Source organism: Dinoponera quadriceps, unplaced genomic scaffold (genome assembly GCF_001313825.1).
Source record: "Dinoponera quadriceps isolate SergipeBrazil2010 unplaced genomic scaffold, ASM131382v1 scaffold591, whole genome shotgun sequence".
NCBI lineage: Eukaryota > Metazoa > Arthropoda > Insecta > Hymenoptera > Formicidae > Dinoponera > Dinoponera quadriceps.
Window position 1 is genome coordinate 37,224 of NW_014554680.1, and position 15,485 is coordinate 52,708.

At 39.4% G+C, this 15,485-nt stretch overlaps 1 protein-coding gene across 1 annotated transcript in view; it reads right to left on the reverse strand.

The window, feature by feature from the left end:
* Nucleotides 1–105: 105 nt before the first annotated feature.
* Nucleotides 106–15,485, reverse strand: part of LOC106740791 (bone morphogenetic protein 4) — a 43,913-nt gene continuing 28,533 nt past the window's right edge. The window contains exon 3 of the mRNA XM_014612173.1: nucleotides 106–1,091. Within this exon, the coding sequence (XP_014467659.1) occupies nucleotides 265–1,091 (827 nt within the window). The 3' untranslated portion in view covers nucleotides 106–264. The remainder of the gene's footprint in view (nucleotides 1,092–15,485) is intronic.

A 15,485-nucleotide genomic window follows, 5' to 3' on the forward strand; every position in this document is an offset into this window, starting at 1 on the left:
TATATATATATATATATATATATATATATAATGGTAATGATATATTAATATAACATTATTAATATATTATCGCGTTATTTGTGACTTATTTCAATGGATCAAAGGAATTCGAAGAAAACTCGAGTTTCCTGTGCGAGAGGGGCTCGTCATGATCGCAAATACGTGCGGCAGCACCGAACCACAATTCGGACGATTCTTTGGTGAGTCCTCGGCGATGGTAGACTGTTACGCTTTCTCTTCCTCTCTCTTTCTCCTCCAGCTTGCTTAGGAGCAGGCGCACTCCTCCACCGTGATGTTGTGCCAGTAGGACACCTGCAGCTCCGAGGGCTTCTTCTCGTCGAAGTAGACGACCATCAGCTCGTTGAGCTTGCTGGGCGCACAGCACGGCTTCGGCACCCTCTTCCGGTCCTCCTTCCACAGCAGGCTCTGCAACAGCGCGTGATGATGCGCCGGATTATACAAGGGTGGACAACGACCCTTGCAGTAGCCCGCGTCGAAGCTCTTCGGAAAAACAATGAAGTCGAAGCCTTTCAGGTCCTTGAACATCACCGTCATCTCGTGCCTGCAGCACCTCTTGTTGTTGTAGCCCTTACACTCGCTACGCCGCACGTGTCGTTGCAGCAGCTCTTCGGGTGTAAACCGTTTCTGTCTTCGACCGGCAACGCCGTCGTCGTCCGATGTGGTGAAAACGTTCAGCCTCGCGTGGGAGATCTCACGGCGCATCGGCTGGCCGTCGTGTAGGAACTCCAGCTCGAGGCCGTGGTTCTCTTCGGGATCCTTCTCAAGCCAGATCGCGGCGACCTCAGTGGAATCCAATTCCAGCCAACGAGAGTCCTTGGACGAGCTCGTCTGCGGGATCCGGTTCCGCAGGAGGAGACGCCGCGACACCGGCGTTCGAAGGTAGGCCAGGACTTCCAGCTTGCGCGGACGTCGGTGATCACCTTGTAAGAGGAATCGCAGAGACGCGTGGTCGACCGTGACGTCCTCCTCCTCATCCGGAACCGCAACGGGAAAGTACAAAGAGTGACGGTGATTCCCTCTCCAGCTGTCGTCATCGTTGACGGTAAGGCCCCGTCTATTCACAGGATGCTCTGCAACAAGAAACGCACGTTCGTTAATGAGTTGCATAAATAAACTTGTGAATGGAAGTCGGAAAATTCGCGTCATCGCAATTCTGTCTAAACGGATGACGAAGTTACGGGTGATTATCCGAGAATTTCCTAATTCGTTCGCTGATCTTCTGTTAACCTGCGCGTTATTAGCGGCACAATGTTGTACAGCGCAATGAAATTATTACGCGACTAAGTGATGAATTGTCAAATATTTAAAGATTACCGTTGGGATTCAAAGAGAAGAAATAATATACGTGTAATGTACACGGAAGAGAAATTAGTATCAATTCAAAAGATCCACACTCTCATATGTAAACAAGAATAATCTAATGTAAAAATAAAACTTACATGAAGAAATTCTGTATAGTTCCACCAAAAATATCACATTTTTGTTATTCAAGAGTAACTTTCGCGAATTGAGAGGAAAAAATATTGGATAGGAAGAACGATACCTTTAAATTGATTCTTAGTTTGAAGATATTGTTTTATCTATCTAATATTTTGTCCTCACAATTCATGAAAATTGTTCTTGAATAACAAGAATATATATAACATTTTTAGTAGAATTCTATAGAATTTCTTCATGTAAACAAATTTTATTTCACATAAGATTTTATATTTTTCCTTATATATGATTATATGGGTGAATTTATACTAATTTTTTTACGTGTAATATAATATGATGAAAGTATATTTTGGATTAGGCAGTTATATCAGCTTCTTTTGCTGTCCCACTCTTTGGTCAACGTTTCTATTTTCATTTTCTGTATTTTTGTTTCCTTTGCTTGTAACGACTAATAAAGTTATTATTGTTATTATTATGTAGCGGGATAACACACGGAAAATGTTGTCAGTCACCAATGTAAAATATTTCCAAATAGGTGCACGATAAGTAGTTCTCCTGTATTAATTGCTATAGAGCGCGCAGAAACTCTAGATTATGTAGGTTGCAAGTGAATTCTTGCAACAATGACACGAAAGTTTCGCTCGTAAACGTGACTCAGTAGCTCTTTGTCACGATTGTCAACGTTCGCTCCTACCTTGAGATTTACCTACCGATTACATTCATACAGTTGACTTATTGTTCATCGTCCGCGACACCACAACGAGAATTTCCTTGACCCTAGCGCACAAAACCACGGCAAACCGAAATAAAGAGATGTTCCAAATCGCAAACAAGCGAAACCGAGTCGAATGGCCGAGAGGAAAATACATTTTGTCCGAAAATAGCCCACCGCGATATTCATCAAGAGATCGAACGCTTCAATGCTGACGCACACGTCGACACTTTGTGAACATTGCTCGAATTCTCGTCCCCGAGAACAAGTTGAAGCTATGATTAATTTTCAACGATCACTCAACAACTTACACATTTTCCGAATAATATGTCGCGAATAAAATTATAGTTTAGAAAACTCGGAAAAAACCAAGTTTTTCCCGCAGGTTCCTTTGGTTTTTATCTCAAGGGTAAAAAAATTCATTTAGAAATTCACGTGTGTTCGGTTAAAATTGAGTATTAGGTGCTTGAATTAATTCTCATTGTTTTTTGCTACAAAAACTCATGTTTATTTCAAAAGAACGGTACATTATTAAAAGTATTGTCCTTCGGAATCTACAACCTTTTCCTACTTTTAGGGCAGTGGATACCGCGGTAGAAAAATTCAGGTTCTTTCGAGGCGATCCAGTCATCAAGCCATTTTTTGTTATCTTCGAAAGAACTGAAGTGCTGCTCAGAAAAGCCATGCTGCATCGACCGAAACAAATGGTAATCTGAAGGAGCAACGTGAATAGAGCGGATGGGGTAAGATATCCCATCCAAGTGCCTTCAAGATTTCCTTCACTAGTGTTGCAACATGTGGTCTAGCATTGTCATGGAGAAGAATAATTTTGTCATGTCTTTTGGCATATTGTGGGCGTTTTTCTTTGAATGCTCCATTCAAATTGAGTAATCGTCGTCGGTAGCATTCAGCATTGATGGTTTGATTCGGTTGCAGCAGCTCATAATACACTACACCGACTTGATCCCACCAAATGCACAACATGACCTTTTTTCCATGAATATCCTATTTTGGCGTTGATGGTTCGCCGGGACGCACACATGATTTCTTGCGGTTACAATTGTCGTAACGAATCCATTTTTCATCGCCAATCACAACTCGATGCAAAAACCACTTCCGTTTTTATCTTTGAAGCAGCAATTCACAAATGGTTAAACATTTCACAATGTCTCTTTCTCTTAATTCATGTAGGACCCAGTTTCTTAGCTTCTGGATCATTCCCATTCTTTTTAAACATTTGCTAACGGTTGACTCATCGACATTTAGTATTTCTGACAACTTTTTGAGCGTCTGACATGAGTCTTCTTCCAGTAATACCTTCAATTCTGCACCTTCAAACTTTTTCGGCTGACCAGGGCGCTCTTTATCATTCAAAATCGTTGCCTTTGAATCGTTTAAACCAATCTCTGCAAGTTGTTTCAGATAGAGCATGCTCTCCATACGCCTCCACTAGCAAACGATGACTTTCAGCAGCAAATTTCTTAAGATGAAAGCAGAAAAGTAATGCTTCTCGTAAATGCTCTTTTTTTGGTGCGAAATCCAACATCTTCAATGCGATAAAAAATTGTGTTCTTTGCACTACGATCTAATGTCACATACTGATTATTAAAGCTTATTGACAGTACATCAACAGTCACTTTCGGCCATGTTGAAATAGCATAACTACTGTCCTCTATTAGTCAACAGCAAGAATTAATTCGAGCACTTAATACATTTACTTTTTCCCGTAAAGAAGATGAGAAAGCAAAAAAAAATCCGCGAAAAAATAGGAAAAAAGAACAGGTTTTTCCGAGCTTTTAAAACTATGAACAAAATATACACAAGACATAAGTCTCGTAATTGATAAATGATTGCAATAATCGGAATTAACTAATAACCAACACTACAGTGATCCTTCGTACACGAGTATGCGGGTTGCGAGTGAGCGTGACTGTCGAATTCATTAATGAGCAGATAATCAACGGGAAGCCACGTCGTCGAGGGAAGGGAGCGAGCGAGGCTTTTTATACGAAGCCGCGTTACATAATTGACAGGAACTGCTGAATTCCCGGCGACTGTGCGACGGGTATACGACACACATCATTGTCTCACGCGTATTTGCGCGGATGCAGATCGCCGCGTCTCGTCCGTCCTCGTTGCAGTCCGCTGGAACGTGCGACAAGAGTACCCCGCTACAAATCCGCGCAGCCCACGTATTGGCGAGAGTTGCGAAAAGAGAGAGAAAGAGAGAAACTTTCGGCAAATCGTGCCGGATGGATACTCCGTCGCGCATAAACAAACACGGGATCTCTGAGTCACGGAACGGTATTCGGCCTTCCAACAAAATTGCCTCGACGCGCGCGCGCGTACGTTATATTGCCGATCAACGCGGAGACCCGGAGAGATGCCTTCGAGATGAAGAATGCCCCTAAATTTAACCCTTTCGACACGTTCGCGTGCCGTTCGACATAACGTCCGAAATCCGAATCATCGCTCGAGAAGCCCGCGACTCGGCCGTCCCCGTTTCAACAAACGCATCAATCGCCGCGAAAACTCGCTCGCCGAGTTCAATGTCGAATCACGGCTCTTCCGCCGCCAGTCGTTCGACCTTATACCCGTATCACACTAGCGACTTACGGCTGCAACTTGGGTGTGTGAAGTTAACAAACCCAACTTTAGCTCTCGATAGTTCTGATTAGAATTCCAGCTTTATTTCGAAGAATATAGAAGTACTCTTATATTCCTAAAAGGAGTTACGGCGATTAACAAAAAAAAAAACAATTAAAAAACGGGGGGGTGCTAACTTCACACCTCACATCAAGATCGGATAGTTCTGAATAGCTCATTTCATGTATTTCGAAGAGTTCTACAGTTCCTGATACAAAAAAAAATGTTTTCGATTTTTTTCAACAATTTAAAAAATTTGAAAAAATTTGGTGTCGAGTTCTAGAGTTCCTGATAGGCAAAAATATCAAGTACTTATAATTGTTTAAAAAATCGACATCGAAAGTTATCAAAGGCAGGCATTTGAGATCGAATAACTTCTGAAATATTGATCGGATCGCCTTGAACCATAATAATTAATTGCAAAACTCGTTGGCTACTATCGAAAAACATAGCCAGAACTTCTGGAACTCTTAAAAAAAAATTTTCTATGTAGTCTTGGAAATATTTCAAATGTCGCACACATCAGACAGAATAACTTCTTAATTAATGATTGGATCGCTTTGGATCATAATAATTTCTTGTAGAACTCGTCAAGTACTATCTAAAATTGGTGCCAGAATTCTTGGAACTCTTAAATGTAAGCAAATTTTATAAACATGTCGTTTTCGATAAAACTATCTTGTCAGAAAATTTTCTTATGATTTCAAAGCATTCTGATGACAGGTTTGGATAAAACTTTAAGAATTGCAACTGTTTTGCTTTGAGTTTTGAATTGCATGTGGGTTGTATAAGAAATTATCACACTCAAAAGCGATCTAATTTATCTTTATGATGTTATTCGACTTTGAATACTAGTCCACCGATAGATTTTCCTCTTTATATATCAATAGTTTTCATATAAGCTACGGACAGTATTTAAAGAATCATAAAGATAATTTAATTGGTAATGTGGCATTGTAGTTAAGAATGATGTAATCTACTAGAAGAAAGTATTCGTCTATAGTTTTATTTATATAGAAAACGTATATATAGACAAGAATATACGAAATATTTATTTTGTTCAATTAAATTCCTGTTATAACGTTTAATATATCTAATATATGTAACGCGATATTATATATATAATGATGTGTGGCGTGGCTGTTTTTTGCGGTGAAACGTAATTTTTTGTTTTTTTTTTTTTTTTTTTTTTTTCAACGTACTCGTACTAATGCATTCCAGTAAATGCCATTGTTACATAATGTCCGTTTTTTAATTTACTTGTGGAATTACTTGTATCATACGAAATATAATTTATTATTTCGTAAAGCGTGTACTTTTGGTCTTCGATTAAAATTGATTTTGTGATACTGTCTAATATTGATTTAACACGAATCTCGCTTTTATAATTGGAATCAGTTATTAGAGAAGTATCCAAAAATATATGCGGACAATATTCCATCTTTCTGGTGATGCAACATTTACTACATTTATTTTTGCATCATTAAATGTAATTCATTAATCGCTTTTTGTATTGCACCTAGACCTTTTACAATAAGCATACCTACGTTAATATATTAATGTGGATAGTTTTTTGATTGCATAAAATCGCAATCATTGCAGCTTATAAATTGTGTCATTGTTGGTATTTCATAAAAAAGAATATCTATTATGTGTGCTACACACACACATGAGCCATTTTTTCGGTCATTTTTTAGTTGCTGGACGTCGTTTGTACTAACATGTCTAATATTCAAATAGTAGTATTAGTATTCCCCAACGAGAAATGACTCATCGATATTCTATGTAATTTCGATTGTTTCGACGCTAATTTGACGATTGTGAGATACCCTATTGGAATATCACGGACATTAAAACACTAGGATATCTGTGAGACTGAATTTTTAAATCTGGGACAATTCGGAATATCCTCAGGATAAAATATGCTGTATAGATTTATGAAATACTTGAAACAAGTAACATTTAATTACATGCAGTATGTATTTATTTTTCTGCGAGTACAATGCACAAGACTAATTCAACATCCTGATTGATTCTTCAGTTTAAGTTTACGTCTTGTGTTTACGGTCACGCCAATTCGCGTGCGAAAGCGATCGTTCTCACCTCGGCCGAGAATGAAGTCCGCTTCGAATCCGCGATTCCGACAATAACTATCAGCTCGTCAAGCGCAGGACTTAGCGCGCGCGCTTCTCTATCCAAAACGCAGCATATCCGCGTGATATATCGCCAGTGGTTCAAATTGGTCGCGAGCCAATATCATAAATACCTCCGAACGTGCTAATAACGAGATTATTCCGGAGGCGGGATAAAATTTGTAAACTGCTCGTTCCGCCGGCTGTAAAAGTCACGCGCCCGGCAGAGAGGGTGCGAGATTCGAATCCGGAGGCGAGAGATAAATCCTTCGCCTCGAGAGAGAGAGAGAGAGAGAGAGAGAGACCTAACTCAAATACACACGTGCGAGAAGGGCGTAATTGCCCGGGCCGTTTTGAAATTCTCGCTTCTCCCGGCTCCCTCTTTTCACTCGCCAACTGATTAAATCTTATTTACGAGGGAGCCACGCGAGACTCCTTAGGAAAACTCACGTGGCCATTAATTATCCGCGAGGCGACGCGACACGCATCGGCCACACGCGCACACACATCGTCTTCTGACGGCCCCATTCGCGGCTCCATGCGCGTTTAACGTTGTTGGCGCCGTTATTACGAGGATTTAAGTAAGAACCTGTTGTAAAGGACGACAGGGTGTGTGTATATTATGAGAGCGAAGAAATATGAGTGATATGTTCAGAGCCGCGATAGGGACTGCTGAGTTCTCCTGTTTCACGTAGTAATGCACGAGCGCATTATCTGCTGAATTATCGGGTAAATTTATGAACCGCAGCGATTAGGACATTATCTCTCGACGGGGTCGAGTTTCTTTCTGCCAAGTCGAATGGGGGGAAAAAATGAAAACAAAGGATTTTCGGGCGAACGCGCTCGATCTCGCGCGTTTTATCTTGAGGAAGGGGGAGAGGAAAACACATGTAATGCGTCGGAGAGAAAGAGAGAGAGAGAGCTTGACAATTTCTCTCTTTCTCGCGCGAGGACTCTTGAAATAAGCCGTGAGAATAAACGACCGGCACGCCGTGCGGCACTCTGGAAAACAGTGTTTATTTCCATCGGGATCCGCATTCCGCGATATCTCGTAAACAAACGATTCCGATCGGCGACACTTGCCGAATTCCATGTACGCCTCTTCGAATTCTTCTCTCACTGCCGGGCACCCCGACGATCCCACTCGGACAAGTCGCCGATCATTCGAATTGCATTTTTTTCTTTTTTATGAAAGAAACCAGCAGTTTATTAACAGCAGTTTATGCAACAGATGGCCCTAAAAATATCATGATTTCTATGCCGATTTCTATACTCTGATAACATGATAATACCGTGCTTGTCGATGTTTTTGATGTAAGCCGTACTTGCTATCATAATGTGATGATTCATATTATATTGTGCACTGAGAAAAAAATCTAAAAATAAAAAGCATTTATTCATTGGGTACTATAACATATTTATTTATACTAATATATGTATGTATTAGTATATTAATATTTACTAAAAATATATGTTTTTATACTAAGAAACAATTTTTTCAAATGGAAAAATATATATTTCCTTAAATCTATAGCTTATATATATATATATATATATATATATATAATAAAAAAATTTTAATTTAAGTAAATATATGTTATTAGTATGCACCGAATAAATAACTTTTATCTTTTATATATTTTTCTCTCAATGCAAGTTTCAACATTTGTTAAATTACTGAATGCTAGTGACTGTGATCCTGTCACACGTGATACCTTTGGTTAATCAATCATCATTTAGTACGTAAAAGTGTCAGGAAATTGGGCGGTGGAGAGCGAAGGTCCGAGTCCTGTGCCATGGTTCGCCGCGTGCTCAGAATGCGTCACTGATTAGCGCTCTTATTTATGGGACGTCGCACGCACAGAAACCGCATCCAGCCGAAGAAAACGCGTGACATCAGTCGACTTTTAGGGCCGCATACACGCATATTTGCCGGTTATCACGTTCTTCGAATAACTTACCCAACTCCGACACAAGAGAACGCCGTACGTTCGCGTCTCACGTTCGGCGCTCGCCGCTTCTCGCTTCCACTTCTCTTTTTCTATTTATTTATTTTCTCATAGCGCCACGGGATCCTCCGCTTTTAGAGCGAGGGAAACACTTTTAATCTTCGGTCTACCGACCGACTTGCTCGGACTTGTCCGTCCCGCCTCTATTTCCGCCGATTTTCTGACGTGACTGAATAAAAAAAAATAAAAAATCTCACGATACCCATTTTATGTCATAAGCGTTTAACATGTGTACACAAGTTTTCATCAAATATCCTCTTTGCGGCTCTTTCATTTGAACCGATTTCTTCTCAGCGAGAATGTCAAGGAAGGATTATCGTTCAAAATGTAAATTTACACACGGAGAAAAATAATCTTGCTGTTATAGTGAAACCATCGTTGCCACTGCATATTCGTTGCAACAGCAATCAAATTTAGTTCGCATAGTCAAATTAGTTAATTATTCGTAATTAGAACAGAAACAGTCTTGTTGCCAGAATAGAAAATATTCTGCTGAGTGAATATGTTCTTTAAGACATATTAATTTACTGTTAGAATAAAGTATTTTCCTACATTTATTAATATGTTCTTACACCAAAATAATTTGTAGATTCATCAAAATAATCCAGCAAATTAGTATTCTTAAGAAATCGTTTTGCTGTCCATATAGAAATTAACAGATTTTACTGCAACAGCATAAAAGTTGCTGTGCCAACAAATTATTGTTTTCCGTTCTTTGCAATTAAGCATCGGATTTAAATTCTGCTCATACTACGAAATCATTCAAAATTAATTGGTAGCAAAGTTTTTCATTTCATTCAGATTAGTGGCGCGTTAATAATTTCTTTTCATTCACAATCGCGTTAATTACTCGAATATTATTAATACTTCGACATTTTCACGAAGGACATATCAAGAAGGATTCATGTATATTACATATATGTTTTTTGTTAAATATTTTGAATTATACATAAACAAGAGCACAGTCTGATTATTACCGAATATATATTATCTTTGAACTTGTAGGGTACACAATTAAAATTTATTTATTTTAATGAACAATAATTTAAATAATATCTATTTCGAATTTTGTTCAGATGAAATTTTCACATTTAAATGAACGTACAGTTTCTGAAACCTATTAGAATTGTTTAAAATTAAATAATCTCAGAAAAATATACATTTTTTAGATTAGTTATTAAGCGACCATTTTATTGTAAAATGCCATACGTTCCCAGAATAATGAAATTGTTTTAAACCTCTTATTAGATTAGAAGTAAGATTCATATTTATAATATTATTGAGGCGGACAAAAAAATCCTGTGCCATTTTGTAAGCAACACGCAAAATTTCGCATTTTTAATTATTAAAAATAGTCATGTATGGGGGAGCGTCTTTAGTTAATAACTCAAAAATTTACGTGTTATTTGTAAAATAGTAAAGGACATTTTCTGTTCAGAGTGGCCTAATCTACAAATATATGACAGCTGTTGTACTTAGCGACAGACAGATCAGTATATTGAACCTTGAGTCTTGAACTGAAAGTTGCGAAAATAACGTCTTCTTGGCTTACTTTCGATACTTTCGATAGTAAATCAAAAAGATGTTATTTTAGCACGCATGAATGTTCGTTGCTCATTCCTAGATCTATTTATAGAGATGCCGAATATTGAGAAGAAAAATAGCAAATTCGTCCTGTTGTGCGTCGCGCACCGACGACACGAGTATTCCAGTAGGCCCGGTGAATCTTGGTGCCGAGTCGGGTCGAATTTTCCCGGAGACGAATCATCCCGCTAGTCACGTTCGTGGAACAATTCGACGCACGTGCATCGCGCGAGGGACCGGCCAGGTTTGTTTTTCGAGGCGCGGCGCAACGAGAGCGCTACTTTTAGAGGAGGATAGATACTTTTAGAGTGTGGGCTCTTGATACATGTCGCGCGTATGGCGGTGCTCGATTTCTTTGGTCGCGCGACTGTTTGTCCGATAGGACTAATTAGACGTAAAACACCCCGCGCGCGGCTACCAGCCGGTCCGGATTTTTCTTCGATTAATAGGACGCCAGCTCGTCAACGCGCTCATTAACGACTTCGTATCGTTAATCGACAAGAAATATGTTATTAGAGTAAGCGGTAAGTATTTGCAAGTTAAACATTTATTTCGCCACGCGTATTGTATTTACCATGCCGTGCCGAAGGTTGCGAGTATCACACGCACTTTACGACCCTCCGACCATTATTCCTCTCAACATTAACGTTATTGGAAACAGTTACTTATCGGAGTGAAAGGAGTTAAGAAGCAAATCGTGGCGGCCAATTTAAAGCGCGTTTTCATATAAATCCGCTTCTCACGATTTTTATCCCCGAGATTTCTGAAATTGTACAAGGACACTCGCTGATCCGATCGCGCGAGTCTCAAGACGCACTTGTGAATGCGACGCGTGTGACGAAAGCTTTATTAATTAATTATGACTGCATATCGCATGTCCGATTTTTAAATTGAACGACGTCTTGTCGGTATAAAGGAAGAAACGTCGATTCCTCGCCAAGACGGCGATCATATAACTTTTCTCCCTATACAGAGAAAAGTATTATTCTACTGCTGAGAAAAAAGCGATTACTCAATTTGCTTTCTTTCTTTTCAGTAATAGTTATCTACGACAAAAAAAGATTTCTTAAAACATACTCATTATATATTTTTGAAAAGTTTATTGTCACCAAAGAATTTATTCTGTTTTTAAAAATTATAAACTTTATCGGGAAAAAGTTAAATTCAGTTAATTTGAACAAACCAAAACGAAGTTTGTTTTAGTTTAATATTCTCGATTGAAATACTTATGTTAAGATTAAAAATATATTTTGAACAAATTTCATGTTTATGACGAACTTGTGATATATTTGCGGATATATAAACTTATAAAATAGTTGAAACAAGTAGCATAGCAGTATGTATATTCCCGTGTGTAGAAGTGGAGATGCGAAGTTTCCATTATTTGCAAAGTTACGTGACCGCTCAAAAGTTTTCGAATTCTCGTGAAACTTTCCATTTTCCGCGCTTACGTCTCTTAGAAAAAGGTTACATGATCATTAGTCAAAACAAATCTATTTATTTGGAAGATCACCCGCACCTTTCTTCGTCCAAAGAGTGCATTGCGATTTTATAATAGCTTTCCCCCCTCTCTTCCAGAATAAGATCTGTATCCTACTACGTGTGTCTGCGACGACGCATCTGTCATTTCATTCAGTTAAACGCGGTCCGACAATGAATCGGCAAATCGCACACACTCGCCCCGAAAGGGGCGGTTGACCAGGTTGATCGCAAAATAACCGGACGATAAACCACCCAGGAATCCACGGCATCCGGACGATTTCTGCCGATCCGCGGCGGTTCGAAGGCGACGGTGGGGCGTGTGTGTACAACTTCGTCACCCGACGAGAATTCGACAGCGAGTCGCGCGATATTCCCAAATAACCGGACCGCGCACGCGGCCGTCAATCGGCGGCGTGCCGCGCTTATTATAGGCTTTATCACTCGACTCGCACGCTCCGAAAATAAACGGGCGATGTACACGCAGGTAACCCGCCTACGCCGTACAAGCGAGTTTCCCCGAAATCGAGTCCGGAACTGGAATCCGATCAACTAAGCGCTGTTAAAAGCGGCTCAACTTGGAAATGGTTCGGTTGGAATTGAGGTCTCGATCGAAAATGCCGATTATATTTAGATACGGGCGCAAAAACGGGACCCACCGCATAAGAGTCGCCGTATTCCGTGAATAGAACATTTCTTGGAATCTAATTGGAATACTTGTCCGATTTCCTGAAATAATGGGCCCTAGTTAGGAAATGTCTCTGCGGTTTAAAGTGTAATATTTCAAACGTACACGGAGAAAAGTATCCGATCATATCTGATCGGATAATTCAATTGAAAAGTAACAAACGGATACATATCTAATCAAGGGTAATGTCCAATTATTTCGCCATTTTATTCGATCAAGTCGTGCTTTCATCCGATGAAAGTTACAACAGACCCAAGTCGAAATTTCAGTTCTGCATTAGATTTATTTAGTTCCACATTGAATCTGCAAAGATCTTCTATCGTGCTCCCTTTGATGCTGCAAATGGAAAATTATTTCCGTTTTTCCACTTAAAAACTTTTTCTGGAATTTCCCCCCGAGAGGTTTAAATTCTCTTTGTAGCATCAAAGGAGCATTATTAGTGCTTCTTTAATATTACAAATGGAAAGTTATCTCCATTTTCTTCGATTAATTTTCCGATTAGGTTTCATTGATAATTGCATCAGGAACTTCATCGGATAAAGGTATTCGTTATTTGACCCATTACTTGAGCGGATAATAAAAATCGAATACGTCATTTAATCGGTTTATCCGATGGAAATTTTTCTCAATGTACAATTTTAAGTGGAAAACATTAACAGATTCCTATTAATGTTGCAATTCTAAGCAAGCTTGTAAATAAGTTGTAAAATCGTAGTTTACATCAATATAATCGTAAGAATCTGACTTACAGTTTTACACAAACTGCAATTCTGTACAAGAGATTCTACTAATGCTATTCCATCCCCTAGGCATAGTGACATCGAAAATTTCTAATCAAGATCATTATATACGAATATTCGTGCATATGATTGTTGATAATTTAATGAATCGACAACGATACTTTAACTAGCAATCATAATGCACAAATATTCAAAAATAACGCGTCTGGAATGGAAATTTTCAATGTTGCTTTGCTTAGAAAATGGGACAACATTAATGGAGTCTTCTGCAATAACATTTATATGGTCAGTCACAGAAAAGTTACAACACTTTTTTTACAACGAGTCACTAATTTCAGATATATATAACTTGTCATTTGAGAGTTTCATGTATGTAAAGAAAAATCATTGACTTGTTTGCAAGTTCAGGTGTTTCGATTATTTTAAACATGAAATATGAATTGATTATTAAGTTTTAAGTTGTAATTAAAAAATTTCTTATTCATATTTCTTGATAGTTACTAAGAGATTTTCCATAGTACTGATAAGACTTACAGATAGCTTCTTGCTAACCGTAAATTTACGAGAAATTGTAAATATTTACGTCTACAGATACTCATAGAATTGCAGGTCCAGTCATAAGTTTTTACGAGTTTTATGATTTTGTCTAGATTTACGCAGCATTAGTCATCCCAGACATTTTTCCCAAAATTTTTTGCTTTCCATTTTACACTACGAGATTGAACAAAAAATAGAATAAAACATACGAAATGCTTCAAGTACTTATATTTTAAAATTACACACGTATTATGCGCGTGCTATTAAGCATAGTAATATTAAAAATGTGACCCAATATTTATTAAACACTTAATCTGATATATATCCACAAATATATCATATAAGTTCATCATAAAGCATCAAATTTACTCAAAATATATTTGATTTTGGGGCAACTTTGGGTGTTCTAATCCCGCAATTTTGCTGTATATAGGAAATATACAGTATATATAATGTTATGCTGTATATAGGAAAATCTAAGAAAACTTTCACGCAGAATCACGAGAAACTTGGGTCCCGCTGGAGAAACGCGCCGCACAATGTCAGACATGTTACAACGGGAGAGCTCTCTGCGAATTCTGCGATTATCCTCGAAAATAAACAAAAAGAAAAGAAAGAAAACAGGTATCGACATTAGCATCGCAACTGACGGGACGAAACTCCCGCGGAGAATTACAGACGGGCAGTGTAAAAAACGCAATCCGTATTCTTAATCATCGTCGGTGGCAAATTACGATGTCCAAAGAATAAAAGATACACGCAATAGAAACGGATGATGAATGTAGCGCGCAGCTATTCCCAGGCTGGAAAGCCCGAAATTAGCCGATCGATCCGAGACTTTTCGCCCCAAGAAATAACCGGCGGAATCCAAGCGGCCCTGGTTTAGTCGACGCGCTTGTCGCGGACCTTCAGACCGAAAGTCGCATGAACACGTCGCATAGCGCGCGAACGCTCCTCCGGTGCATCGACGATGATATTCCACCACCGGCGAATAAACAGGAGGGAGTTTCCCGTAAATTTGCAACTCCTGTCTCGACCACCCGGCTCCTTCGCATTCATTAGCTTCTTGCGCACCTCGCCGGTTAATAACCGCGACTAATAAGTCCTGGCTTCTGGTAATTGAGATGAACCCGCGGGGGCAAGGGCGGTTAGAGAGGTCGCCGTTCTTCAGGGTTCCGTCGTGTATCGGCCTACTCCACTCGTCCGTCCCGTCGCATGTTGCGAATAAAGCAAGGCAGACTACTTCTTCGCGAGTGTTTCTCTGCCGCGGCGATTCGTTCTTCTTATTGCATTGAGGAACTCGTCGCTCGGCATTCCGCCGCGGTCGGAATTTCTATTTCATAATAACAGCCGTCCGCTCGCTCGCGTTCGCGCGCTTCGAGGAGGCGAGCCATCCGGGAGAGAAGAAGAAGACTCCTCTTCGTCGTTCTCTCCTTGTGCTTCGCGCACCTCTAGACCCGCGTATAGACGAGTGAGTACCCACTTCAGACTGGTTTCCAA